This window comes from Aotus nancymaae, unplaced genomic scaffold, assembly GCF_030222135.1.
Source record: "Aotus nancymaae isolate 86718 unplaced genomic scaffold, 86718_ANA_hifiasm-v0.15.2.pri h1tg000089l, whole genome shotgun sequence".
NCBI classification, from domain to species: Eukaryota; Metazoa; Chordata; class Mammalia; order Primates; family Aotidae; genus Aotus; species Aotus nancymaae.
In genome coordinates, this window is record NW_026988504.1 from 6,643,296 (window position 1) to 6,670,081 (window position 26,786).

A 26,786-nucleotide genomic window follows, 5' to 3' on the forward strand; every position below is an offset into this window, starting at 1 on the left:
CCAGAAACCAGAGTGGGTCATGTGAAGACTTCAGGGGATCCACTTGGGAAGGCTGGGTTGAAGGCCCCTGGGGTTCCCACCCCCACCTGCTCTGCCTTGGCTGCAGGGCAGGGAGAGGCTGCCTGGGCCCAGGGGCCACCTGCCCCGATGGGGATGGTGCTGAGGAGAAGGCACAGCACTTGTCCTGTCACTCCTCCTGGGGACAGGTCCACTCCCTGTGCCCGTGCCTCACCCACCACACCGAGGAGCTGCCCAGGAGGCATGGGGCATGACCCCTTACCATGGCCAGAGGGCCCTGCCCCAGCTTCCCTGCCCCAAGCTGCCTCCACAGCACAGGCCACCTCTGCCCCATCCTGCTCCCCACTATCCCCACCCCAGGGACTGAGGGGCGAAGGGGCATCCATGAGGCTGGGGAGAATAAGGACCCCCTGAGCACTGGGCTCCTGTGAGGATCTGCCTTGGTGCCTTTGCCCACCTGACCAGGGAGGAAAGGAGGCAGGGACCCCACAGCACCTCCCATTGTCCCCGTTTAACCCAGCCCGGTCTCAGGCACAGAGTTCAGAACACACGAGGTCCAGAGGCCTTGTGGGGACAGACGGGACACACCACTCCAGCTCAGGCCGTGAGAAGCCACCCCACGTCTTCTTTATTTAGCCCTGCTCTCTCCACTCTCTGGAAGCTGCTGTCTCCATGCTCAGCCAAGCTGAGATGAGCCCAGGGCAGAGAAGGGGATCACGTGGGCAGCCCAGTTCAGCAGCCGCTGCTCCTGCGCAGGAAGGGGTGATTCCGCAGGGAGCAGTGGAGCTCCGTGAAGGAGAGGGAGCCCACGCTGATGGCACAGGGACCCACGGCGTGGAAGCCAAACCTCTCATAGAAGGGTACCAGCACATCCTCGCACATGAGCACAGCCTGGCGCACGGCTGGCCAGCTGCCCAGGTGGTACAGGTAGCGCCACAGCAGGATGGGGCCCCTGCCCTGCTGCCGGAAGGCTCGGTGCACGGCCAGCACATGCAGGTGGGCTATGTGGCCCCCAGGCCTGTGCAGCGTCAGCGACTCCTGGGGGCGAGCAAGGGACCAGAACCCAGGTCACCTCTGCTGACGCGTGCTTCCCCCCAACCACCTACCCAGGTGGGGAGCTGGGTGTCCCCTGGGTGCATGTAGTCAGGGCTCCCTTCCCAGCCAAGGAGGGCCCCAAATTGGGAGCCATACCCCCAACCCCATGGAGAAAACTGGAAGACCCAGAAGGTCTTGCAGCATGTGGTGCTGTTCTCAGAGGTTTCTAATCCCCCCTCCCCACCTCCCGAGCTATGCCAGGCAGCTACACCAGGGAGGGGTCCTGCGGCCTGTACTCTCCAGTTCTGGAGGATGAAATCCCAGCCCCTGGTCTCCCCTCCCCACCATCTGGCTGACTTCTGTCTTCAGAGGCCTCCCCGGAGCTGGGCGTCGCAGCCCCATCTCACCTGCATGAGCCTCTCCTTGTCCCAGAGCGAGCCGATGATGAAGGCCACGAGGCAGCCCTCCTCGAACCAGCCCAGGGACAGCTCTGGACACAGGGTCAGGAAGTGCCGGATCTCATCGAGGTACAGGGGGCAGATGCCCAAGACGGAGATGAAGGCTGTGGCAGGAGGCTCGGGTGGGTGACGATGGTCACTGTGCCTCGCGCCCACTGCCCACTGCACCCCGAGTGTCCACTCAGATGGCCCACTCCCCACAGGAAAATGGGGTTTAGGGCTGCTGTTTTCCCCACTTTCTTGAGCGCACAGCTGGTCTGATACTCTGGGACCCAGCCTCCAAGGACAGGAGACTCAAGGGTCTCCTCCCCACAGGATAGCTGGGCCAGAGTGGAGCACCCCCCGACCCTGTGCGCGGCCGCTCACCTTCACGCTCGATCTCAAAGGCACTGACAGCGTCCTCCAGAGTGAGGCAGCGAAACTCGCTGGCGGGGAGCGTGTGGCGCCGCTGACAGCTCGGGGACTTGGGGATCCCAGGCGACTGATGCGGGGCCTTGGGTTTCGGGGGGTTGGTGCTCTGCGTGGACATCCTGGCCACTGCTGCCTCCCTGGGGTGCCCCAGCTTCGGAAGTGGCCTCCTAAGCCGAGGAGGGCCTCCTAGCACCTGTTGGAGAACAGACAGGGGTCTGATCCGTATCTCGAGAGGCAGGCCACACAGAGTGATCATCTGGCCTCTTTTGCAGCAAGTACTGGGGCGGAGCCAGCCCCCAAATCAATGGGCACATTCCCCAGGTCCCTGGTTCCCGAGGCTATTGCCAGGGACTGCAGATATTGGCACTGGTTCCCCACCTTTCCCTCGCAGCCAGAAGGATGCATTGAGGTTTCTGCCCCTTGCAGACCTGCAGACACTGGTCTCGGGGTGCCTTCTGGGTGCTTCTGAGCCCCAGAGATGGTGGGACGGATGAGCAGGGCTCAGTGGAGCCTGAGGCACCCCAACCTTACCCTGCTGCCCACGGTGGGAGAAGATGCAGGACTCGTGAACCTCCAATGACCACATCTAATGCAACTGTGTAGTGGGTGGGTGCCCGGGTCCCCCACACCCCCGTTCACGTGGCTTATCTTACTTGCCCAGAGGGAAGATTATAGTCCTTTGGGTGCAAGGTCCTGTGGCGGAGAGCTTTTAGGTAGCCTCAGCCCTTGATCCTAGAGAAAAAGCCCCTTAATCAAAGTGGGCCCTTAGGGAGCCTCTACTTCTATCCAGATGGCTCAGACTGGACCACACACACGCAGGATTTGTGGTGGGGGGTGGGGAGGTTAGAGGGAGTCAGGGGCTGCAAATGGCCTGGGGGATGGGGAGGAGCAGGCAAGGAGGGTGCATAGGACACCCCCTGCCCCACACATCCAGCTCATCAGACGTGTCCCTCTGGGCACCCTTGTCTCCCAAGACACCCTGCAGATCTGCAGTTCTTAGGAGGCCATCCCTCCCTCCACCTTCCAAGACAATAAGCTCCATGAATTACACTTTTCCCTCCATGTCTAGAAGCTTCAAGCAGGGAAGCTCCTCTTCCTGAAAGCTGAGGGGTCCTTAAAGTGCACCCCTTGCCCTCCAGCTCACACACCATCCTTTGCCCCTTAGTGCTTCTCTCACCAGCGCCTGCCCATCCCCCCCACTCCCCTGCCGTGCCAGCTCCTGCCTCTCCACCCCACCCAGGGGCTGGGGTTCCACCTACCTGGATGATGGAGAGGGCATTCAGTGTTCCCTTCACAAAGCCAGTCGCCCTGGGGGCCTGTCTGCAGGCACAGGAACCAGGAAAATCCGGGACTCCTGGCTGCGAGGCTGTAGTAGCAGGTGTTACCCGAGCAGCATGTGGTGCTGTTCTCAGAGGCTTCTAATTCCCCCACCCCACCTCCCGAGCTATACCAGGCAGAATGACGCCAGCAGGGCTCTGGCACCCTCACTCCCTGCCCCTGCCTTGCTGAAGGGAAATATCAGCGCTGGTGCCCTGGGCACAGAAGGGATTACCAGAGGCTGACTGAGGCCCCAGGGTTGGGGAAGAGAGCATGGAGCTAAGTCTTAGGGGTCCAGCTCTAATCCCTGTTCTGTCACCGACTGGCTGAGCACCAGTGATCCCCCCACTGTCCCTCGGAGTCTTAGACAAGCCCACCTCTTCTGTAGGGGAGGTGGTGGGAATTCAAGCTGCCAATTTGTGCACTTTAAGTTCTACTTCAAGTTTACTTAAATATTCAGGAGGTTGCTCTACCCAACATCTCAACTCCAAAGCTCTCTGACTGCCATTGACCTTGGCTCCACCCATTCCCAGGGCTGCCAGGCCTTGGCACCTGGTGCTGGTGTTCCCTTGGATGCAGGCCCCTCTCCCCTGCCCTCCAGCTCACACCCCATCCTGCGCCCCTTAGCTCTTCTCTAGCTGGCACCTGCCCCGTCCCCCCACACCCCTGCCACGCTGCCTGCCTGTCTGCCCCACCCAGCAGTGCAGATCCCCTGTCCATCTCGGGCTCCTGGGGGCCCTGGAGGTTGGGTCTCACAGGTGCACTCTTTCAACACCCCCCAGAGAAAGCTCCTGCTCCTACCCACACGGTTTGGGACACACTTAGCCCCTGACAATGGAGTGACCCAGTCCCAACGCCCCTGCCCACCCACCACGCGCACTCCTCCTGTCTCTGGGTCCCCTCTCCCAGGGCCCGTCCCTGTTCTCTGGGCCCACCTGCCTGCTAGAAGGGACCCTCGACAGATCTCTCAGGACCAACCGGAGACCTCCTAGGGCTTGGCCTGGCAGGGTGATCATGTCCAAGACCTCAGCTTGGCACCCCCACCTTCAACCTCCAGGGTCTCCCCATAGGCCTCTTCTGTCCCTTCATACACTGTGACTCCATTGCACCCCCTGGTGGCCAATCCTAATCACAGCCACTTGGCGATGCCTCAGAAGGCGATGCCTGCTATCGAATCGGTCTCTCTTTTTTTTTTTTTTTTTTTTTAAATAAAGACAGGGTTTCACCATGTTGGCCAGGCTGGTTTTGAACTCCTAACCTCAGGTGATCCACTAGCCTCGGCCTCCCAAAGTACTGAGGTTACAGGCGTGAGCCACCACGCCCGGCCAAATCGGCCTCTTTTTTCTGACTTCCACAAGGCCCTGTTCCTTCTGGACAACAGCCTAGAGGTCTAGACAAGTGGAGCCTCAGGGAACAGGATGAGGCAGTAAGGCAGGCACAGTGGCTCACTCCCATAATCCTAGCACTTTGGGAGACGAAGGCAGGAGGATGGCTTGAGCCAGAGAAGTCAAGGCTGCAGTGAGCCAAGACTGCGCCACTGAACTCCAACCTGGGCGACAGACAGAGCGAGACCATGTCTCAAAATATATATGTATTTTTTGAGATGGAGTCTCTCTCTCTGTCACCCAGGCTGGAGGCAGTGGCATGATTCCAGCTCACTGCAACCTCTGCCTGCCGGGTTCAAGCGATTCTCCTGCCTCAGCCTCCCGAGTAGCTGGGATTACAGACATCCACCACAGGATGTGCCACCACATCCAGCTTTTGTTTTTGTATTGTTTTGTTTTGTTTTGTTTTGTTTGAGACGGAGTGTCTCTCTTGTTACCCAGGCTGGAGTGCAATGGCACGATCTCGGCTCACCGCAACCTCCACCTCCTGGGTTCAGGCAATTCTCCTGTCTCAGCCTCCTGAGTAGCTGGGATTACAGGCACGTGCCACCATGCCCAGCTAATTTTTTGTATTTTTAGTAGAGACGGGGTTTCACCATGTTGACCAGAATGGTCTCGATCTCTTGACCTCGTGATCCACCCGCCTCCGCCTCCCAAAGTGCTGGGATTACAGGCGTGAGCCACCGCACCTGGCCCAGTGTTTTTGTATTTTTTAAAATTTTTCTTAGAAGTGTCAAGTTGTTGGAATGTATTTTTTTTTGTATTTTTAGTAGAAACGGGGTTTCACCATGTTGGCCAGGCTGGCCTCGAACTCCTGACCCCAGATGATCCACCTATCGTGGCCTCCCAAAGTGCTGAGATTACAGGCGTGAGCCACTGTGCCCGGCCTAAATATATATATATATATTTTAAAGATGAGGTGGTATGTTAAACATGGCGAATGTGGGACGGTAGAGGAGATAAAAAGGGGAGGGCAGGGTGATGGCTGGGACCTTTGTCCTGGTCAACAGGAAGAAAACTACATACCACTACCAATGAGAAGGAAAATGAGAAGGGTGAGGGGCCCACAGGGTGATGGCAACAGAGAGGAGATCCCTGGGGTTTAGCATATGACTCACACCTGTAATCCCAGCACTTTGGGAGGCCAAGGCAGGAGGATCACTTGAGCCCAGGAGTTTGAGACCAGCCTGGCCAACGTAGCAAAAAAATTTAAAAATCGGCCAAGCATGGTGGCACACACCTGTAGCCCAGCTACTTGGGAGGCTGAGGTGGGAAGATCACTTGAGCCTAGGAGGTTGAGGCTGCAGTGATTGTGCCACTGCACTCCAGCCTGGGTGACTGAGCAAGATGTTGTCTCAAAAAAAAAAAAAAAAAAAAAAAACTCCTGACCTCAGGTGATCTGCCCACCTCATCCCAAAGTGCTGGGATTACAGGCGTGAGCCGCTGCGCCCAGCCCCTTGCTTTTTTTTAAATCTAATCATGTATCCTGGAAATCACTCCAAATCAGTGCACAGAGAGCATCCCCCTTTTTTGCAGCAACAGCACAGTATTCCATTAACTAGCCCCTTCTAGATTGACTCCTGGACTGCTTCCAATCTTTTCCTATTCCAAAAAGGGATAATCGTATTTCTACCACATTTTAAGTCTGTACACGTGTGACTTTAAGGCATAGATTTCCGGGAGAATTGCTGGGTCAACAGGCAAAGCTACTTGTACTTTCCTGAGCTGTTGCTAAATTGTCTTTTCTGGGGGTTTTGCCATTTTCCACACCATCGGCATGGCTGAGCCTTGCTTCGCTTCACCGTCTCTGTGCCTCAGACTCATACATCCAACTGTCCCGGGTCCTATTCCACTTGCAGTACTAGGTCTAAAGTCCTTGCAGCGTGTACACTTCAAATCTATCTCTGACCCAGGCTTTCCCTCTCCATCGCCACCTCCCACTACCCCAGACACACACATTCACCTGGACTCCAGACACACGGAGGCCCGAGTTCCCTCATCTTTCTTCTGTCTGCACTGCTCTCACTCCGGCACTGTCCACGTGGCAACACTACTTGGCTGAAGGGTCTGTTTTACTGTGAAGTTGCCTTTGATCTTGTAGGTGAAACCGACCAATCTTCCTTTTTTTTTTTTTTTTTTTGGGAAGGAGTCTCTCATTCTGTCACTAAGCCTGGAGAGCAATAGTGAGATCTCTGCTCACTGCAATCTCCACCTTCCAGGTTGAAGCATTTCTCCTGCTTCAGCCTCCTGAGTAGCTGGGATAACAGGTATGTGTCACCACATTCAGCTAATTTTTTTTTTTTTTTTGAGACAGAGTTACTCTGTTACCCAAGCTGGAGTGCAGTGGTGTGATCTCGGTTCACTACAACCTCTGCCTCCCGGGTTCAAGTGATTCTCCTGCCTCAGCCTCCTGAGTAGCTGGGACTACAGGCGCTTGCCACCATGCCTGGCTACTTTTTGTATTTTTTAGTGGAGACAGGGTTTCACCTTATTGGCCAGGCTGGTCTTGAACTCCTGACCTCATGATCCACCCGCCTCAGTCTCCCAAAGTGTTGGGATTACAGATGTGAGCAACCGCGCTCAGCCTCACACCTGGCTAAGTTTTGTATTTTTAGTAGAGACAGGGTTTCACCATGTTGGCCAGGCTGGTCTTGAACTCCTGACCTCAGGGGATCCACCCACCTCGGCTTCCCAAAGTGCTAGGATTACAGGCGTGAGCCACCACGCCCAGCCCCAATCTTCCTTTGTAATTTCCATGCCACCTGCATTGCCTCTGTGGCCATTTTAGTCCCTGTAACATTTTATGGAATTTATTAATGTCCATATCTTTCTCCCCTTAGAGAACCATCAACTCTTTGAAGGCAGCAATGATACAGTAGGTTAGGAAGTATCCCCCAAGCCCCCAAATTCTTGTCCATCTGGAACCTTAGAATGTGACCTAACTTGGAATTAAAGTCTTTGCAGATATAATTAAAGTAAGGACCTCGAGATGAGATAATTCTGGAGTAGGATGGGCCCTACATCCAATAACTGGAGTTTTTATAGGACAAAAGTCAAGGGGATTTGAGACTAGCACACAGAGAGGCCACGTGAAGATGGAGCAGAGGCTGGAGGGATGCAGCCACAAGCCAGGAAACACCAAGGACTGAGGGACCCCCCAGAAGCTGGACAGGCAAGGAAAGCTCCTACCCCAGAGATCTTCCTCTCTTCTTCCTCCTTCCCTCTCTCTTCCTCCTCCAGGAGCCTCTGGAACTAGGACAGAATACATTTCTGTTGTTGTTGCTTCGTTGTCTTGTTGTTTTGAGACCACTCCAGCCTGGTGGCAAGGTCTTGCTCTGCCACCCAGGCTGGAGTGCAGTGGCATGATCACAGCTCACTGCAGCCTCGACATCCGAGGCTCAGGTGATCCTCCCACTTCAGCCTCCTGAGTAGCTGGGATTACAGGTGCACACCACCACACCTGGCTAAGTTTTGTAATTTTTGTACAGACGGGGGTTTCACCATGTCGTCCAGGCCAGTCTCGAACTCCTGAGCTCCAGCGATTCTCCTGCCTCAGCCTCCCAAAGTGCTGGGATTATAGGCATGATCCACCATGTCCAGCCATTTCTGTGGTTTAAAGTCATCCAGTTCGTGGTCATCTGTTCCAGCAGCCCGAGGAAACATGCAGATGTCGTCTTCCCCCTGTCCATCTACTTTTGCCCATCAGGTTAGCAGCTGTCTAGAGTGACTGAACAGGTATGACTTGCGGGGCAAGGGATATATTCTCCTCTCCATCCCCAAGATCCATCTGAGAGGCAGTCACCAGAGATGTTGCCAGCACTCTAACTGCAGAATCAGGATAAGACTGGGCATTTGATATACAGTCAGGGCCATCGGTGTCCCTGGTGTGAGGGTGGTCTCAGAGGTGCTTCTTTTTAGACTCCTGCTGATAGCTTGGCTCTCTGTGCCCAGCCTCTCCCTCCAGCAGCAGCTCCCTTGAAAGTCCTGTATCCACGACTCTCCCACCCCGACTCCCTGCTTAGGGTACACCATGCCACCTGCCTCGCCCATGATGGCTTCCCTCAGGGGTCCCTCTGTCTCTCCATCCAGCCTGGCCTCTTTTGGTCTCCCAGACAGGTTTACGCCTTTCAAATGCCAGACGGGGTTCAGTTTTCTCCCAGAAGGCTCTTTGGTCCCATGAAAATCATGGTCTGTGACTGGGCTTCTACTTTGGGACTCCAGAATATTCTTTTTTTTTTTTTTTTAAAATACAGAGTCTCACTCTGTGGCCCAGGCTGGAGTGCAATGGCACGATATCAACTCACTGCAACATCTGCCTCCCAGGTTCAAGAAATTCTCCTGTCTCAGCCTCCCAAGTAGCTGGGATTATAGGTGCCCGATACCACACTGGGCTAATTTTTTGTATTTTTCATAGAGATGGGGTTTCATCATGTTGGCCAGGCTGGTCTGGAACTCCTGACCTCAGCTGATCCACCCGCCTCAGCCTCCCAAAGTGCTGGAATTACAGGGGTAAGCCACCACACCCAGGCAGGACTCCAGAATATTCTATGGCAGTTTGGAGACGGGTTGTCCGGGGCACACAGAGAACTCTGAGGGGCCAGGCTGCCTAATTCCCCACCTGCCCTGGTAGAGCCTCACCTCGACCCATCAGAGCGCCCATCCCACCCATAATCAGATGGGGCGAGGATGATGGCTACAGTTATTGAACAGATAACTGATGTCATGGCAGTAAAAGAAGGCTCTGAGGGATTTGTATCACCACAGGAGAGCTGAGATCCAACCTTTAGCGATGTCCACTGGTAGCAGGGAAAGGAGTTATTAACAGGAAGACAGGTGAAGCCACAAGGAGGGAAGAACCAGGGGAGAATGTCCAAGGAATGGGGCAGTTAAAGCCTGAAATGCCATGAAGAATGGAGAACAGATCTCAGATTCTGCCAACAGGGAGGTTCCAATGATTTTTAAGAATCCTTCCAGAAGGCTGGGCGTGGTGGCTCACGCCTGTAATCCCAGCACTTTGGGAGGCCGAGGCGGGTGGATCACCTGAGGTCAGGAGTTCAAGACCAGTCTGGCCAACATAGTGAAACCGTGTCTCTACTAAAAATAAATAAGCTAGATTTGGTGGTGGGTGCCTGTAATCCCAGCTACTCTGGAGGCTGATCAGGCAGAAGAATCGCTGGAACCCAGGAGGCAGAGGTTGCAGTGAGCCAAGATTGCACCACTGCACTCCAGCCTGGGCCACAGAGCGAGATATAATATATTAAAAAAAAAAAAAAAAAAAAAAAAAGGGAGTCCTTTCAGAAGGGAGAAATGGGTGGAGAGGCCACATGCAGAGGAATGGCCTTAATGGTGACAATGAGAGATGGAGGGCAGAGGCTGTTGATTAAAGGCACACTGCCCCACTGCCATGGCTGGGGATTGGAGACCTCCCTACAGCCCCCACCCCATCCTAGGCACTGAGCCTGCCGCAGCTGCTGATGCATCCAGAGAGCCTGGTGCAGGGGCAGTGAGCATCCCGCCCGGCCCAATGCAGAAGCTTCCTGCCTGGGGACACACCCCCTCCCCTCCGTGTGTCAGCTGCCTAGTTTCACTCTCAGAATAAAGGGAGCCCACTTGGCACACCAAGGAGTGGGCCCCATGGCCATGTCCCAGGGACACCTTGACGATGCCTCTGAGAGCCCAGTTTTCCATGCAGAGCAGCTGAGCGGCCCAGCATGCAGGAAGCACAGCCCTTTCTCAGGCGCTGTGCAACGGCTGCATTTTTTGGTGGTTTAGATGGCCACTTTCTCTCTCAACTCCTCCCCTGCACTTAAGGTCTGCCCCACGGACCTGGCACTGAGCATATCTTGCCTTATCGTCTTTACCTTTCCAGCCTGAGTCTGACCACGTAGCAGGCTGCCCGGGGGATGGGAAATGGAGAACCGTGTGCAGCAAGTGTATTGGGAAGAGGTCTCAGGAACGACCCCTGCCATGGAGCAGGGCAGAGGGCTGGGCAGGGAAGCTGAGCCATGATGGTGCAGCTGTAACCGAGGCCTCGGCCATCCCCTGAGGAGCTCCAGACCTGGGGAGCCCTTCTGGACCCACCTCGTCATTCTGCATCACCTTGGGTGAAGCAGCTGCTTCATTGAGCGCAGCTGCAGGAGAACCCAGCTGGGAGCCGTCGGCAGTCCTGCCCGATGAGGGTAAGTGCCCTGAATCACTTTCTCCACACTTCCAAGTACCAGGGTCCTTGTCAGGGCAATAAATTCTGTAACAGGGAAAAGAGCTCCCACGCCAACACATGTTCCTTATCCAACTTCATGCTCTGATCCCCTTGGCCCAGCCAGCATCCTCTGATTCCAGTCCCCACTCTCCTGGCTCTGGCCGGGACCTGCAGCTCCTTCAGGGCAGAGCCTCCTTCTTCCCTCAGCCAATTCAGCACTTCGCCAGTGAGTGAGGTGATTTAGCCTGAGTTATTGGCCCAGTGCAAGGGGAGGTGCAGTATATACTCAGAGTTGGAGAAGGGATAGCACATGTCTCCTAAGGAAGAGGCATTGTCCCCAAGGAAGGAAGGGTACTAGCTTCTGTCCCTGGATGTCTCCCACTTCTCCCCAGGGGCCTCCTCTGTATAGCTGACTCATTAAGGTTGAGAATTCAACCTGCTCTGGGGCTCTGCCACACTGACTTCTCTCTGTTCCCTCTGTTCCTCGTCAGGAGGCGAGTTTCTTCACATGCTGCCAAGGAGACCCTCTGGCTTTTCCACTTTGCCTTCAAGCGGTGATTCTTCACCCCCAGCCCTTGACTGTCTTTCTCCCCTGCACTGACTGCCCCAACAGCCCTCCAGCCCCCGGTCCTTACCCTTACTCCATTCCCATACCTCTCAGACACTTGAGATGTTGCATCCACTGATTTTTTTTCTTCCTTTCTTTCTTTCTTGCTTGCTTTTTTTTTTTTTTTTTTTTTTTTTTGGTGGAGTCTCACTGTGTCACCCAGGCTGGAGTGCAGTGGTGCAAGCTCAGCTCACCAACCTCCACTTGCCAGGTTCAAGCAATATTCCTGTCTCAGCCTCCCAAGTAGCTGGGATTACAGGTGCCCAGAACCACACCTGGCTAACTTTTGCATTTTTGGTAGAGGCAGGGTTTCACCATATTGGCCAGGCTGGTCTCAAACTCCTGACCTCAAGTAATCCACCCTCCTCATCCTCCCAAAGCGCTTGCTGGGATTACAGCTGGGAGCCACCGCGCCTGGCCCACCGCTGATCTCTTTCCACTCTTATCCCATGTCTGTTCACCACTGGTAAAGTCTGCACAGCTTTGTTGCTGCAGCACGCCGGGGCCATCCACGTGAAGCCTCCCACTAGTAACAGGGTCCTCATTCACAGGCATATGATCCAGTTCCAAAACCCCCTCTAGAGTCCGTTTCCCAGGACCACACCTGGCATCAATTGTTACGTAGGTCAGATTCCCCAGGAAATAGACTTTAAGACTCTGAGACTTACATGAGGAGTTTGCTGGGGCGAGCTCTCAGGACCACACAGCTGTGAGAGAATAAAGTAACCAGAGTGGGTGGAGGGAGGATTTCCTGTAATGCGGAGGTTAACCGCAGCAGAAGCCTCCGCTGATCCCAGAGGGAGCTTGGAAGCAGGATGCCTTCACCCGCATCCTGAGTGGAGGCAAGGGGGCCAGGCTCTGTGCCCCCTACAGATAGTCAGTGGATGGGTGAGGACCCTTCTTTCAGCCAAGGGCAGTGCTTGGAGAGGGATGGGATGGGGAGGTGCACCCCAGCATCCACTACACACCTGTCCCCCCAAGAGGCTTATGCCCCCCTGGAAAACAGAGGCTGGGTTGAGAGTGTGGCACCGGGCCACCCACAGAGCAGGTGCCTATCAGCTAGGGGCAAAGTCTTCTGTTTTGTTTTGTTTTGTTTTGTTTTGTTTTGAGATAGAGTCCCACTCTGTTGCCCAGGCTGGAGTGCAGTGGTGCGATCTCGGCTCACTGCAACCTCTGCCTCCCAGGTTCAAGCAACTCTCCTGCCTCAGCCTCCTGAGTAGCTGGGATTACAGGTGCCTGCCACCATGACTGGCTATTTTTTGTACTTTTAGTATAGACAGGATTTCACCATGTTGGCCAGGCTGGTCTCAAACTCCTGACCTCAAGTGATCTGCCTGCCTCAGCCTCCCAAAGTGCTGGGATTACAGGCGTAAGCCACCGTGCCCAGCCCAGAGTCTTCTGCTGAGGAGGGTGGCACTTAGGGCTGAGTGGGACCTTGCCTTATTTGAGGCTCCATATCTGCCATACCAGAAAGGCATTTACCTCAGGAACCGTCCAGACCATTCTGGAATGGAGGCATTAAAGGCAGGGAGGGATTGCCACCTCCTGGACAAAGAAGGGACCTATGCCTCCCTGAGCAATGGAGCCACACTGCCCAATGATAAGATTGTGTGAGCCCCACATGTGATTTTAAATGTCCTAGTAGCCACGTTTTGAAAAGCCAAAAGAGGCTGGGTGTGGTGGCTCATACCTGTAATCCCGGCACTTTGGGAGGCCAAGGCAGGAGGATCACTTGAGCCCAGGGAGTTCAAGACCAGCCTGGGCAATGTAGTGAGACCCTATCTCCATTTTTTTTTTTAATAATAAAAATTTTAAAAAGGCAAGGCACAGTGGCTCATGCATGTAATCCCAGCACTTTGGGAGGCCAAGACAAGCGGACCACCTGAGCTCAGGAGTTTAAGACCAGCCTGGCCAACCAAAACCCAGTCTCTACTAAAAATACAAAAATTAGCTGGGTGTGGTGGCGGACGTTTGTAATCCCAGCTACTCAGAAGGCTGAGGCACAAGAATCACTTGAACCTGGGATGCGGGGGTTGCGGTGAGCTGAGATCCTGCCAGGGCACTCCAGCCTGGGCAACAGAGAGAGACTTCATCTCAAAAAAAAAGAAGAAAGAAAGAGAGAGAGAGAGAGGAAGGAAGGAAGGAAGGAAGGAAGGAAGGAAGGAAGGAAGGGAAAGAAAGAAAGAGAAAGAAGAAAGAGAAAAAGAAAAGAAAAGAAAGAAAGAAAAAAGACTGAGGCTGGAGTGCAGAACACTACATGCTGGATGCAGAAGGGGAAAGGGGCTTGGAAGGATCAGATCAGTTTATGAAAGGCCACATGCACCTTCTTGGATGGACCCTGGGAAGCCACAGAAAGATGTGAAGTCAAGAGTCCAATGACCGTGTTTGCATTTTCAATCACCCTGGGAACAAGGCAGCAGATAGATTAGACAGCCTGGGGCCTGGTGAGGGGACTGCAGCTGAGGTCTAGGCAAGAGATGGAGATGAACTCATAACAAAAGCTCACGTTATCAGGCCTGCCATTGTGCAGTCACTGGGCAAAGCCCATTAGATTCAGTTGGTCCGTTACAGTCTCTACAGTCCTATGAAGTAGGTACTATTATTATTCCCACCTTACAGAAAGGAAACTGAGGCTTAGAGAAGTAAAATAACTTGTCCAGGGTCACATAGTGACCAGTAGCAGCACGGCTTCAAACCCAGGTCCCTGTGACTCCGGAAGCTCACTCTCAGCCGCTGTACTTCCCACCTCCCCACCTCTCCATGGATCTGCCCCCACCTGGTGGAGCAGCTCTGGACAGGAAAGGTGTGAAAAGGTATGGAGGGGCCAAGACCCAGGCTTTGATTGCATGTAGAGCTTAAGAGTGAGGGCTGGCCCTCAGGTGGCCAACTAGGTACCCAGGTAGGTGACACTGCCATCAATCAGGATGAGGACTATGGGAGAAGAAACTATTTGGGGAAAAGATGGTGAGTCTACTTTGTACCTATGACTGGTCACATCCAGGACACGTCCATGAGTCTGGAGCTGTGGGAGGTGGCAGTGGCATATTATTCTTGAAGCTAGTCCAGCAGATTCACTGTGCCTCACCCTGTATCTTCAGGAAGGAGGGAAACAGGATGAGCCTGGTGATCCTGGGCTGTCACTATTGCTCAAACTTTTCACGGTTGCCCCAGCACAAAGTGTTTTGCCCAGTGGATTGCAACCCATCCTCACAGCAGGAGTGAGACTGGCCAGGGGTCAGCTGGGCTGGGTCCTAATCCTGACTGTACTGCAGAGCGACCTTGGGCAAGTCCCATCGTTCTCTCAGGGCACCTGTGCAAGGAGCAGGTGAGGCTCCAGGAGCAAGAAGGGCCCCTTTTCACTCCAAAAGCCTTGAGCAGCATTCAGCTGCAGCCTCAGAGGCATTTCTTCAGCCAGCCACACCAGGGTGTGGAGGACTCCCCAAGGCAGCTCACCTCCCACCGCCCCCCCCAGCTGAAGTCCCCAGTGCCTAAGGCACCCTAGCACCCCCAAACACCCACTCCAGGGTGGAAGGAGCTCTTTGGGCCAGCCTGAAATCACTTGCACAGTAATGGAGAGGTCAAGCAGGCTCCCACAGAGGGCAATGTTGGGCCCTGAGCACGCCATGTGGGTCCAGAGAGGTGCCCCAGTGGCTCCTAAAGATAGGGATGAGACAGGGCCTGCTTCCCTGAAATCAGTTCGTGGCCGGCTCTGCCGCCTCCTGCACACCGAACACCCCACTGAGAGGCCAGGCCAGCTCAGTTTCTGGCAGGCACATTTGTAAATAAGTGAAATTCTCCCAAGAAATAGCTCTATTCCCCATGAAAGCCTGGGTGATGGGGCCATGATAGGAGAGGGTTTCTTTATTAGGGAATGAAGTTTTTTTCCTCCTTCCTATACCTCAACGATAATTAAAGTAAAAACCAAGCAGAGGCTTCCATCCACGCTTACGCTACTAGCCAGCCTGCACACATGGAGACTGTGTCTGGGCGCTCAGGGTCTGGGAAGGAGTCAAGCTGCAAACCTTATCCAGAGCATTTTGTGTCTGAGTGAGGTCACTGAAAGACACCATCGGATGGGTAGGAATTTACTGAGTCTCATTTCTCTGAAGGAGCTCGGATGCAGTTCAAACTGGGGGCACTTGACAGGATTTAGAGCAGCCAAAGAGTGTAGCTCTGTCCCAGCTTCTTCAACTTTTGGGTGTTTGTCAGAGGGAAGATGGGAAACTCACAGAATAGAGGTACAGGTTCTCAGGCCTTTCACATCCACTAATATGGTACTTTTCTTTCTTTCTTTCTTTTTTTTTTTAGAGACAGAGTCTCACTCTGTCGCCCAGGCTGGGGTGCAATGGTGCGATCTCGGCTCACTGCAACCTCCGCTTCCTGGGTTCCAGCAATTCTCCTGCCTCAGCCTCCTGAGTAGCTAGGACTATAGGCGCATGCCACCATGCCCGGCTAATTTTTGTATATTTAGTAGAAACGAGGTTTTGCCATGGTAGCCAGGCTGGTTTCGAACTCCTGACCTCAGGTAGCCCACCCACCTCGACCTCCCAAAGTGCTGGGATTACAGGCATGAGCCACCACACCTGGCCTAATATGACACATGATTGAGCTCCATCCCTATGCCAGGTACTGTCCTAGGCACCAGGGTTACACACACAAATACGACATAATCCCCATGCTCAATGGTTTAGTCTAGTGAGGGAGAGATCAGTGTCAGAAATCAAGGACTCTTACCTACAACCTGGCAGTTTCCTGACAATCTATGTAAAGCACTTAGGAGAGTACCTGCCAAGGAGTTATAGCTCCATAAGTGATAGCTATTATTAGCCATTATTACAAGAAGCCGCAGAATAAACACAGCACATCTTCCATGAGTGCCAATATAACTCCATGATTAGGGAGGAAAGGGCATTAGTTTTTACATTAAAACAACTAACACAGGCATACTCTGGAGTACAATGCAAAACTCACTTGATGTTTTGACATCAGAAGCAGATTTGATTGGTCTCTGGCCAAGTAAAAAGTGAAAAAAAAAAAAAAGAAAAGAAAAACAGATTTAAGGCTGGGTGCAGTGGCTCATGCCTGTAATCCCAGCACTTTGGGAGGCCAAGGCGGGCAGATCATTTGAGGTCAGGAGTTTGAGACCAGCCTGGCCAACATGTTGAAACCCCATCTCCACTAAAAATACAAAAATTAGCCTGGCACTTTGGCGGGTGCCTGTAATCCCAGCTACTCAGGAGGCTGAGGCAAGAGAATCACTTGAACCTGGGAGGCGAAGGTTGCAGTGAGCCAAGATCACCCCACTGCATTCCAGCCTGTGCGACTCTGTCACAAAAAAAAAAAAAAAAAAAAAAGCAGATTTGAGGTCTGGACTGCCCTATCCCCCAGTGGGATACATGAACACATGGACTCCTCTCTGCAAGAGAGTTCTTCCAAAGGAAGCCTAGAGAAATAGCGTAAATAGCGTATCTAGAAAAAGCCCTGCCCTTGGAGTGGGGAGACTCCCCAGGTGATTGCCTCTTACCTGAGGCACTGAATTCCTTGGGCCCTCTTTCTTCTTTGGTAAAATGAGGTTAAAAGCCCTCTATATCCAAGATTGTGATAACAGACAAGATAACGTGCATGGAAGTACCTGGCACAATGCCTGGTCAATAACATGTGCTTAATAAATGCTATGTTATCAGAGGCCAAGAAAACGGAGCTGAAAGGATCATGGGAGGCAGAACAGAAGCTACTATATTATTGCTGTTTAATCTCCCAGGTCTCTACAGGAAAGGGAGTAGGGACCTGCATCCTTACAGCAATGATTCCAGATGGCCATTCAGCATTGTGGTCTGGGATGGGAAGGCCATGATTTGAGAACCCAGTTTTGCCCGAAAATCATATCCTAACTCCCCTTCAGCTCATTCAGCCCCAGTTTTTTCTATATCTTAGTATATAAATATTCTAAGATTTGGGTCAATTGACAACCACCCTGAGCCCAATATTACATCAATACTCTATCAGTACTTGGTCTAAGGCATCTTAAGTACTTAAGGTGCCATCTGTTTTGTGCACGTTCTTTTAACTTTTCTTTTTTGAGATGGAGTCTTGCTCTGTCACCCAGGCTGGAGTGCAATGGCATGATCTCGGCTCACTGTAACCTCCTCTTCCCAGGTTCAAGTGATTCTCTTGCCTCAGCCTCCTGAGTAGCTGGGATTACAGGCACGTGCCACCACACCAGCTAATTTTTTTGTACTTTTAGTAGAGATGGGTTTTGCCATGTTGGCCAGGCCAGTCTCAAACTCCTGACTTCAGGTGATCTGCCCGCCTCTGCCTCCCAAAGTGCTGGGATTACAGGCATGAGCCACTGTGCCTAGCCCTAGAGTTACCTTTTATATTTTAAAATGGCAATATGGAGCAAACTCTAAGTATAACAGTTCTGCTAGTCTGGAATTTAGTCTAGGAAGGGGGTTTGGAAATAGTGCAATAATGGTTAAGCTTATTGAAGGAGCTATATGCCAGGCACTGTTCTTCTTTATTTAATCCTCCCAATTGCCCAATGAGATGGGTATTGCTACTATTATCCCTATTTTACAGATGAGAAAATTAAGGTGAAAATAAGTTAATCAGTGCACCTATTTTTATCGATTAGTAAATGGCAGTGCCAAAAATCGGAATCCATGGCTCCCACTCTTAGCTACCTTACTATGCTACCTCTTGCCATTCCTTCTTGGCCTCAGAGAGCTTTGAACTTATCTAAATGGATTTATAGCCAAACCCATTGAGTCCACTGATCCTTTTGTTACCTTTCTCTGGCCCTCCTTCACCAGCTCCTGGGTCAATCCCTGAGGGGTCACGACCTTCCAAACTGTTTGGAATTCCCAAATACAGTGCATTATACATGTGCTCTATGCATATCTATTATAGCCTTAGAAGTTGGAGTCGCTTTTTATCTATTTAATGTGTATTTGTTTTGCTTCCCCAGCCAGACTGTAAACATCTGGAGGACAGGGACAGTATCTTTCTCTTTCTGTAACCCTCGCAGTGCCTGGGGCTAGGCTAGGACGCCAAGGGAGCTCATTAAAAGTTGATGACAGCCTCTCCACCATCCTCTGCCCCACCCCGACCACTCCCCTCTTCCTCGGTGGCCACCCCACTTCCTCCTCCCGAGTTTCCGCCCCTTCTCGCTTCCTTTTGTTGAATCATCTCTGTCTTTGCCCCTCCTCAGTGGATTCCATCCTGCCCCCGCCCGCCGCGGCATCTTCAGCGTCCCCTAGCGACGAGGCGGTGGCTCCTAGCAACTGCATCCCGGCTCCCTGACGACGGCGCCACGCAGGGACACGTCAGCGCGCCGTGGCCCCGCCCCCGGCGCCCACTGGCCCCACCTCCCCGCGCCTCGTTCGCTGCTGTCGCTGCCGCCGCCGCCGCCGCCGCCACCGCCACCGCCGCCGCCGCCCGACACTCGCGCAGAGCAGTTATGGCGGATCCTGCAGCCCCGACGCCCGCAGCTCCCGCTCCCACCCAGGCCCCGGCCCCAGCCCCAGCCCCGGAGGCTGTCCCGGCCCCGGCCGCAGTCCCCGTCCCGACCCCGACCCCGGCGACGGTGCCGGCGCCCGCCTCAGACTCGGCCTCTGGGCCGTCCTCGGACTCCGGCCCCGAAGCCGGCTCGCAGCGCCTGCTGTTCTCTCACGACCTAGTGTCGGGCCGTTACCGCGGCTCCGTGCACTTTGGGCTGGTGCGCCTCATCCACGGCGAGGACTCGGACTCGGAGGGCGAGGAAGAGGGCCGCGGCAGCTCGGGCTGCTCCGAGGCCGGGGGCGCGGGCCACGAGGAGGGCCGGGCCAGCCCGCTGCGCCGCGGCTACGTGCGCGTCCAGTGGTACCCGGAGGGCGTCAAGCAGCATGTGAAGGAGACCAAGGTGCGGCGGTTGGGGGCCGGGCGGCGCGGGCGGCAGGGGATCGGCGGCCCGGCCGAGGCCGGGGAGGGACGGCGTGCAGGGCCCTGCCCGGAGCGGTGCCACTGCAGTGGCCGAGACGGGAGGACGGCCCCAGTGGAGGGTATGCTCCATGCAAAGTCATTGCAGCAGCCCTGGGCGCACACGCCAGCCCGGCACTGCTGGCCCGGGACTGGGCGGGCCCTGGGTTTCCCGACTTGAGGGGACTTCTAAGCCATGCTATGCTGTGGTGTCTGCCTCGAGATTAGAGACGTGGACCGACTCCTGTGGGGATTTCTCAGGCTCTGGGGCGCGTTCGCTATTAGACCAGTGCGGCGTTTTGCTGAGCCCCAAGGAGCTGGGTGCTGCATCGTGCATCCAGAAATGAAGGCCGTGCCGGGTCCGTGCAGGAAGGCGTTGTGGGCATTCCAAAACAAAGATAGAAGTGAAAATCCCAGCCGAACCCAAGAAGTTCAGAAGATGACAGGCTGCCTTGTGGTGAAGCCACCCAGCCTCTTTTTGTTTTACACTGCTGCCTCATTTTAATTGCTGCGGGGAACTTTGTGAGTAACATCTTTAGCAATGAGAGCCCCGATATGAATAGTACTGGGGGGATTCTGACAGCTGCGACCGGGATTGGTGACTCCTAAGTGCATTTGGACTCCTTGAAAAAAATATTCCAGAACCCTGGTAATAGAGTCACCGATTTGGAAATCTGAAGAGTTTTTCTTGACCTGAGGCTGTTAAGCAGACCTCAGACTCCCATATGGTTTTTGGGGTGATGCTAGTGAACATAGCAGTTTTACAAAACAAAAGGGCTTGTCATCATAAACCTGAAACCTTGAACCAGGATAGGTTTGGTGGCTTGTTTTCCTGTGTGTGAATTCCTATCAGTAATTGACACACACACACACACCCCTGTATCTCACACCCCTTCTTCCTCTCCTACTTCCCCTCCCCTTCAAGAAAACATTTCTAAGCAGTACTCAGGCCTACGCTGTTTTAGGTCCCTGGGAGGTTGAGAGGTCTGATTTCAGGGGAGGGCACTTTGGAAGTTGATCTGGATTTCTCACACAGTGGGAGACAAAGACTACAGAGGAATGGGGCTTCATGCCAAACTCCAAAGGGGTCTGTGGCATCAGCTTGAGCAGGAAGAAAGTCCACTCCAGAGAAGAGTGGACTTTTTTTCCAGAGAAGAGCCCGTGATCCATTTCCTAGTGGCAGAAGTGATTGCTGATGCCAGCAGGGTCTTTTTCTCACGAATGCGCACACATCCACAGACACAAATCCACACACAGGACCCTGCTTCCCCTCAGAGAAATGCAAATCAGGCAACAGCTCTGAGACTTGGAAAGAAAATTATCAGTCCCTTTGCAAGAGTATTTGGAAAATGCTACTTTTTTGCAGCAGAATGCTGGTTAAAAATTACCCAGTATTGTGTCAGGAAAAGTTATTGCTCTGTATACTGTGTGACACCAGATGATTGCTCGTGTCATTCTGTGAGTTTTTAAGAATGTTTTTCACCACCCATCTACTCTAGCGGTTTGTGACTTTTGGAACACAACTCATTTGACTGCAGCATCCTGTGTTGTGGCCTCCTGCCCTGGCACTCAGGGAGGCAGGCCCGGCTCACTACTGGGAGCCGCCATGTTTATCGGTTGTTGTTACCGTCTGTCTTGACTTTGGTGGTTAACTTTGTTTACAGTTATGTTCTGTCTGCCTCCTGCACCATGTGTAATTATACAGAATTTGACCCGAAATAACTATTTTGGAGTTAAATAGAAAACAACAGTCGGGCGCGGTGGCCTATGTTTGTAATCTCAGCACTTTGGGAGGCCAAGGCGGGTGGATCACCTGAGGTTGGTAGTTCGAGACCAGCCTAACCAACATGGAGAAACCTCATCTCTACTCAAAATACCAAATTAGCCGGGCATGGTGGCACATGCCTGTAATCCCAGCTACTTGGGAGGCTGAGGCAGGAGTATCGCTTGAACCCAGGTGGCAGAGGTTGCAGTGAGCCGAGATCACACTATTGCACTCCAGCCTGGGCAACAAGAGAAAAACTCTGTCCAAAAAACAAAAAAACCTTTGAGGCACCACTTTGGATAGATTTTGCAGCTGGCCTCCTGTGACTTGCTTTGAATTTGTTGAAATTGGCTTTGTGGCTCCGGTGGTAGCATTTTGTCACTGTAGCTTCTGGGCTTAGCAAAAGCCAAGGGACATAGGAATTCCAAGGAAGTGGTGAAATGTAATGCCGTTTTATGGGTGTCAAGATCCAGTTCTTTTAGGATTTAGAATAGGTTTGTTTTGGAGGATGGAGTTATACCTGATCGGTAGGTCTGATACTATGAACTATAGACACAGATGACTGATTAACCGAATGTCTCCTGGTCTGTTACCACCAACCAGGGTGGTAGGGTGGGTCCTGGGACCTTGCAGCACTGTAGCTTAGGATGATTTTTCTTCTCACCTCCTGCTCCTTATAAATTCCAACAAGGTGACAGTATGCTGTAAAGGAAAAACCATTAGACCAAGATTGACTAATCTAATTATGAGATTTTAGAACCCAATTATTGATAGAATAATGTAGTGGCAGATTTTTTTTTTAAGTTACTGGTTTGTTTATTATTTTTGAGATGGGGGTCTCACTGTGTTGCTTAGGTGGCCTCGAATTCCTGGTCTCACACAGTCCTCCTGCCTCAGCCTCCTAAGTAGCTGGGACTACAGTAGTGATGGTTTTGAGAAACTTTTTTTTTAAGCTGCTACCTATTGAAATTTTTTTCGTGTGAGTTTTTAATAAAAAAAAAACAGTCTCTCTCTGTCACTCAGACTGGAGTACAATGGCATGATCTCAACTTACTGCAACCTCAGCTTCGTAGGTTCAAGTGATTCTCATGCCTCAGCCTCCCGCATAGCTGGGATTTTGGGCATGCACCACCTCACCTGGCTAATTGTATTTTTAGTAGAGACAGCAGTTTGACATGTTGGCCAGGCTGGTCTTGAACTCCTGGCCTCAAGTGATCCACCTGCCTTGGCCTCCATAAGTGCTGGGATTATAGGTATGAGCCACCATGCCCCACCCCATAGACTTTTTTTTTTTTTTTGAGATGAGATTTCATTCTGTTGCCCAGGCTGGAGTGCAGTGGCATGGTCTTGGCTCACTGCAACCTCCACTTCCCAGGTTCAAGCAGTTCTTTTGCCTCAGCCTCCCAAGGTGAGGTGATGCAGGCACGCATCACCACACCTGGCTAATTTTTATATTGTTTCATCATATTGGCCAGGCTAGTCTCGAACTCCTGACCTCATGATCCGCTCGCTTCGGCATCCCAAAGTGCTGGGATTACAGGCATGAGCCACTGCGCTTGGCCAGATTTTTTTAATAGTATCTATTTAATGTGGAGTGTTTCATAGGGTGTGGCGTATTTTTGTAGTTTTCACTGTAAGTTGGAGGGAGGTGTGGTATATTTTTGTAATTTTCACTGTAAATTGGAGGGTAATGAGTAAAGGCTTAATCTTAGTCTCAAGCTTTTAGTGAACAGATTTACAAAGAGAGATGAAGAGATTGCGCAGCAAGTCATGTCCTTTCCCTGCCACCTTTATGAAAATAACAACAGAAACAAAGTAAGTTCTTCCATGAAGCTATGGAATTTATGGTTGTGTTCCTGAGGCTTCCAGACACCAAAATTAAGCTTCTTAAGGACTCAGAAAGAGCAAGTGGCCAGTGCTGCTTTATGTGCTCCTTCCTTTCTCCTATTTTCTGACCCCTTCAGCGAGGTAGCCCATGTATCCACTTGAAACTCTGTCCATCTGGCCCTGGATCTCCTTAGAAGAAGCTTGCCCCTTCCCCATCACTGGTCATTCTTTGAGTAAAATTTTGTAATAAAGCCAAATGCCAGCAGCTACTTAAACCTTCATGCGCACTGGCTAGACATGGTGGGTCCTTCTGGTCTCCACCTGTCATGGTTGGGCAGAAGGGCCCCCTGCCAGGAAGGGAGCAGGACTGCTGTCTGTCAGTTCAAGTTCAGCTTTCGTCTCAGAGGCGAACCGTTTATGCTTTAGCTTTTGTGTGCTTTCTCATCTCTTTTGCATTGTCTTTTGCTTTAAGTTGCCATGACATTCAGGGTTTCACCAGGTTTTAGATATAATGCCTCTAAATTAGGGCTGTCTGTGATCACCCTGCTTTTATGAGGCTGTGTGTGAGAAACATTCCTGATGATAGATCCCTCGGGAATTGGCTTTTCAGTTTATTTTTGGCTCCTACTCTGGCCAGCATTTCCATGGGGAAAGCTATTTAGGTGTAGCATCATGGCACGTGAAGTTTGTCTCACTTGTCTAGGTGCGTGGCCCATTAAAAGCAATTGTTCTTAGTGATGTAATATGAAGAAGTTATATAAGGTTAACCATGATGCAGGACTCAGTGAATCTAAATTGCATTTTATTCAGATAGGATCACAGCACATGTAGACTCCTAACAGCTGTTCTGCGATTTTATTCTTTGTGCCTTGATTTTCCCCTAACTCTTGGGCCTCAGTGTCTTGATCGTGCTTCTGTCTGTCTGCCGCCTGACTCCAGGGCACTTTCCCCAGATGAGGGGCATGTGTTTTGTATTGTGATTGGAAGCCAAAACCCTTGGGTGTTCTTCCTGGCTATCACCTATTCTGAATGACCTTGACCAAGTCACTGCCTCATTTTCTCCCTCTGCAATGAAACAAGGTCTGTCTTCCTAACCCCTGAAATGAGCCTGCACAGATGGAATCACTAGAAGTGTATCTGGGTTGAGCCTAGGATGGCCACTTGGTTATTAGCAGACAGCATTCTGATGTCTGTCAGAGAGAGCCGGCCCCGCCCCTTCAGGAGATCATTTCCATGCGACAGAGGGTGATGCTACACCAAAGAGGCACCTTGGGAAGCAAAAGGTGCAGAGGGTGGGTTGTGGGGAGGGGGCTTGTTTCACGGGCGTAGGAATTCCTAATGGATCATGCTGCTAGTGACCAGATGGATTATAGATTTGACTTTATTAAACCTCTTCTAGAAGTAATGAGCTTCCTGCCTCTTTTACTTTGTAAGAAATTCAGTAACGCACATTTAAAGTAACCTCAGCCACCCTCCAGGAGGGGGATGGAATGAATCTATTTGTATTTATGTTTCCAGAGGCTGGAAGGTCTCTTTTGAAATTCCCAAAAGGCAGGTAATGAGATTATGAATTACAAGGATGATAGAGTATTGCTTTTGTATTTTAAGATAAGAGCAATCATGATACAGTATACTGTTACTGTGTGCCAGGCACTCTTAGTGCTTCATCTGTTTTACTTAACACAACAACCCTGTGGTGCTATTGTTAGCCCCATATTCCAGAGGAGGAAGCTGAGGAACAGAAAAGTTAAGTAAATTGTCCAGTGCCACACTTCTAAGTGGAGGAACCTGAATACAAATTGAACTAAATGTACTTTGTTCTCATCTGAGAATACTTAAGTTCAGGATTCATAGATCATTGCTATACGTGACCGAGTGCCGTGATCCAGCATGAATCACAAGCCCTGTGGTTGGCATTAATCATCCCTTCTTTAAACAGTTGAAAGTCTTAGTGTAATAGGAGGTACTACAAGTGAGGAGGGAGGAAGGCGCAGGATGTTGGGATGGGTGGAAGTTGTACCAGTGGGCAGGAGGGAGGGAGATTCTGGGTAGGGAGCAGGATGGGAGGAATACTGCGTTTGCGCTGGCGGTGTGTGCTTCTGCTGTTCCTCACTTTTCATTCCCTGACCCCTCAGTCATTCTCAAAATAACTGTCAAAAACACATTCCATTTCTAGAGAACCTTTGAATGCCCCTCAATGTTGAATGAAGCAACCTCTGTAGTCTAATTCATTCCGAAACTGGTTTTATTCCCAAACTCCACCTCCTAGAGCAAAACAAGTGTGCAGACACTCTGCGTAACTGGAGTTTCTGTGTTGTCTCCGAAGTGGTCAGCATTAGAAGCTCCAGCTTGACCTCCTGTCCCCTCTGCTGCTGTTGTCATCCTCCGGCTGGGAATGCTGAGTCATGAGACAGGTTCAGGAAGGATTCCTTGGAGAGAAGCTTGAGTTCTGCCTCAATTTCAGTTTCTATTCCCTTCAGTTTCCATGTGTTTTTGCTTTAGGACATTAGAGGTCTTTTGCACCTTCCCTGTCTCTATTTCACTTTTAGTCTTGTTTCTCTCTTTTGTTTTGTTTTTGGTTTTGGGGGTTTTTTTTGTTTTTTGTTTGTTTGTTTTTTTCCTGTTAAAACTAAGAGAAACTTTTTCTCTTTTTTACTACTTTACCCACCATTGGGCCTCATGGAATCCAATGGAACCTGTTCAGGGCCAGCACTCTTTAAAAGGGTGCAATTGTCGTGTGTAACATGAATTGCCAGCACAACAGTCCTGGGCATGTGATCAGTGTCAGCTGCCCCTGGTGGTCGGTCCCCTCAGAGTTGGAGGCAGGGTAGTTTTCTGTGTCATGTGGGTTTTCACCCAGGAGGATGTGATCTATACTGCTATTCTAATGGAAGCTTTTTGAGTTTCCTCACCCAAGGCTTAGCCTGCTTCTAGATGGCAATGGGGAGTTGCTGATTTAAAGTGATAATCCAAAGGGGGAAAGTTACAATCAGGAACGTCTGTAATGTGTTTTCCAGTTTACAAGAGGCTGTCACTTATCTCAATAGGATCTCAGTTTTTTTAACTGTAGCTCCTTCCTGAGGCTCCACTTGCCCTGTGGATAGGTGCCAGTCCTGGAGAAGGTTGTGGTTTAAATGCTGCACATCCACATTTACAGCTCTTATTGAGCAGGAGTGCCCATTTGGAATTGCTTCAGTTTCTGGCATTCGAGCCAGCCTCGGGGAGAACTCTGTCAGGAGTCAGGAGCCGCTTGACGTGTGCGGTTACAGCCAGGGAAGAGCAAAATGCTTATTGGAATTTGTTGTAGTTCAGAATAAAATTATGTTACTGGATAACCCTCTGGATTTATCTACTCCAAGATTATTTGCGTTTGATTCGTTCATATTAGCTATACTGTGTGGTTAAGGATTTAATGTCCTTCAATCCAGGCTGACTGTTGGATCCTTGGGTCAGCTTTGTCCAGGTCACCCCTAGATACTTGTAGGCTGTGCTCTCCTGAGGCAGTATTGTGAAAAGCACATTTTTATGGTTTAAACATTGCAGTCAATTGACATACCACTCAGAAGTATTAGGTGGGCAATAAGGATTGGAATGAATGTCCTTTTTGGGTTTAATCTGGTTCTTTGGTTGGGCGATTTTGAGTTTGTTTGCATTTTTAGAGACCACAGCAACATTTAATGTTCTGCAGCTAGGTCAAAGGAATAAGACACTTGTGAGGTCACTTTTGGTTTAAACTGATAGATAACTATACTGGGAAACAGTCTGACTATAATTTAAAGTAAAAAACAAAAAATTAAGATACTGAATC

At 51.6% G+C, this 26,786-nt stretch overlaps 2 protein-coding genes across 5 annotated transcripts in view; one reads left to right on the forward strand and one right to left on the reverse strand.

The window, feature by feature from the left end:
* Window positions 1-615: 615 nt before the first annotated feature.
* AANAT (aralkylamine N-acetyltransferase) lies at window positions 616-3,560 on the reverse strand. 2 transcript variants are annotated; one of them, XM_064369335.1, is made up of 5 exons: window positions 3,182-3,560; window positions 2,576-2,654; window positions 1,878-2,115; window positions 1,461-1,615; window positions 734-1,056 (listed from the first exon to the last, which is right to left on the reverse strand). In XM_064369335.1, the coding sequence occupies exons 3-5, from the start codon at window positions 2,038-2,040 to the stop codon at window positions 751-753; spliced, it is 624 nt and encodes a 207-aa protein (XP_064225405.1). In that variant the 5' UTR covers window positions 2,041-2,115; window positions 2,576-2,654; window positions 3,182-3,560; the 3' UTR covers window positions 734-750. The 2 variants fall into 2 exon arrangements, with proteins under 2 accessions (XP_064225406.1, XP_064225405.1); XM_064369336.1 differs by lacking the exon at window positions 2,576-2,654 and having other exon boundaries at window positions 616-1,056.
* A 15,318-nt stretch (window positions 3,561-18,878) lies between these two features.
* The window catches only part of UBE2O (ubiquitin conjugating enzyme E2 O), a 62,358-nt gene continuing 54,450 nt past the window's right edge, over window positions 18,879-26,786 (forward strand). For 2 of the 3 annotated variants that reach the window (XM_012453657.2, XM_012453659.2), the window contains exon 1: window positions 19,297-19,330. Coding sequence is in view for 1 of the 3 variants with exons in the window: in XM_012453656.2 (XP_012309079.1) it covers window positions 18,890-19,330 (441 nt within the window). In the remaining 2 variants the exon portion in view is untranslated. Of the gene's footprint in view, window positions 19,331-26,786 lie in introns of all 3 variants that reach the window. The other variant, XM_012453656.2, reaches the window with a different exon arrangement.

Bases quoted from the DNA above. Each gene is read 5' to 3' on its own strand.
- AANAT (XM_064369336.1), bottom strand. From the start codon at position 2,040: ATGTCCACGCAGAGCACCAACCCCCCGAAACCCAAGGCCCCGCATCAG. The intron at 1,616-1,877 runs GTGAGCGGCCGC...CTCCTGCCACAG, and splicing joins CTTTGAGATCGAGCGTGAAG to CCTTCATCTCCGTCTTGGGC. The intron at 1,057-1,460 runs GTGAGATGGGGC...GCTCGCCCCCAG, and splicing joins ACAAGGAGAGGCTCATGCAG to GAGTCGCTGACGCTGCACAG.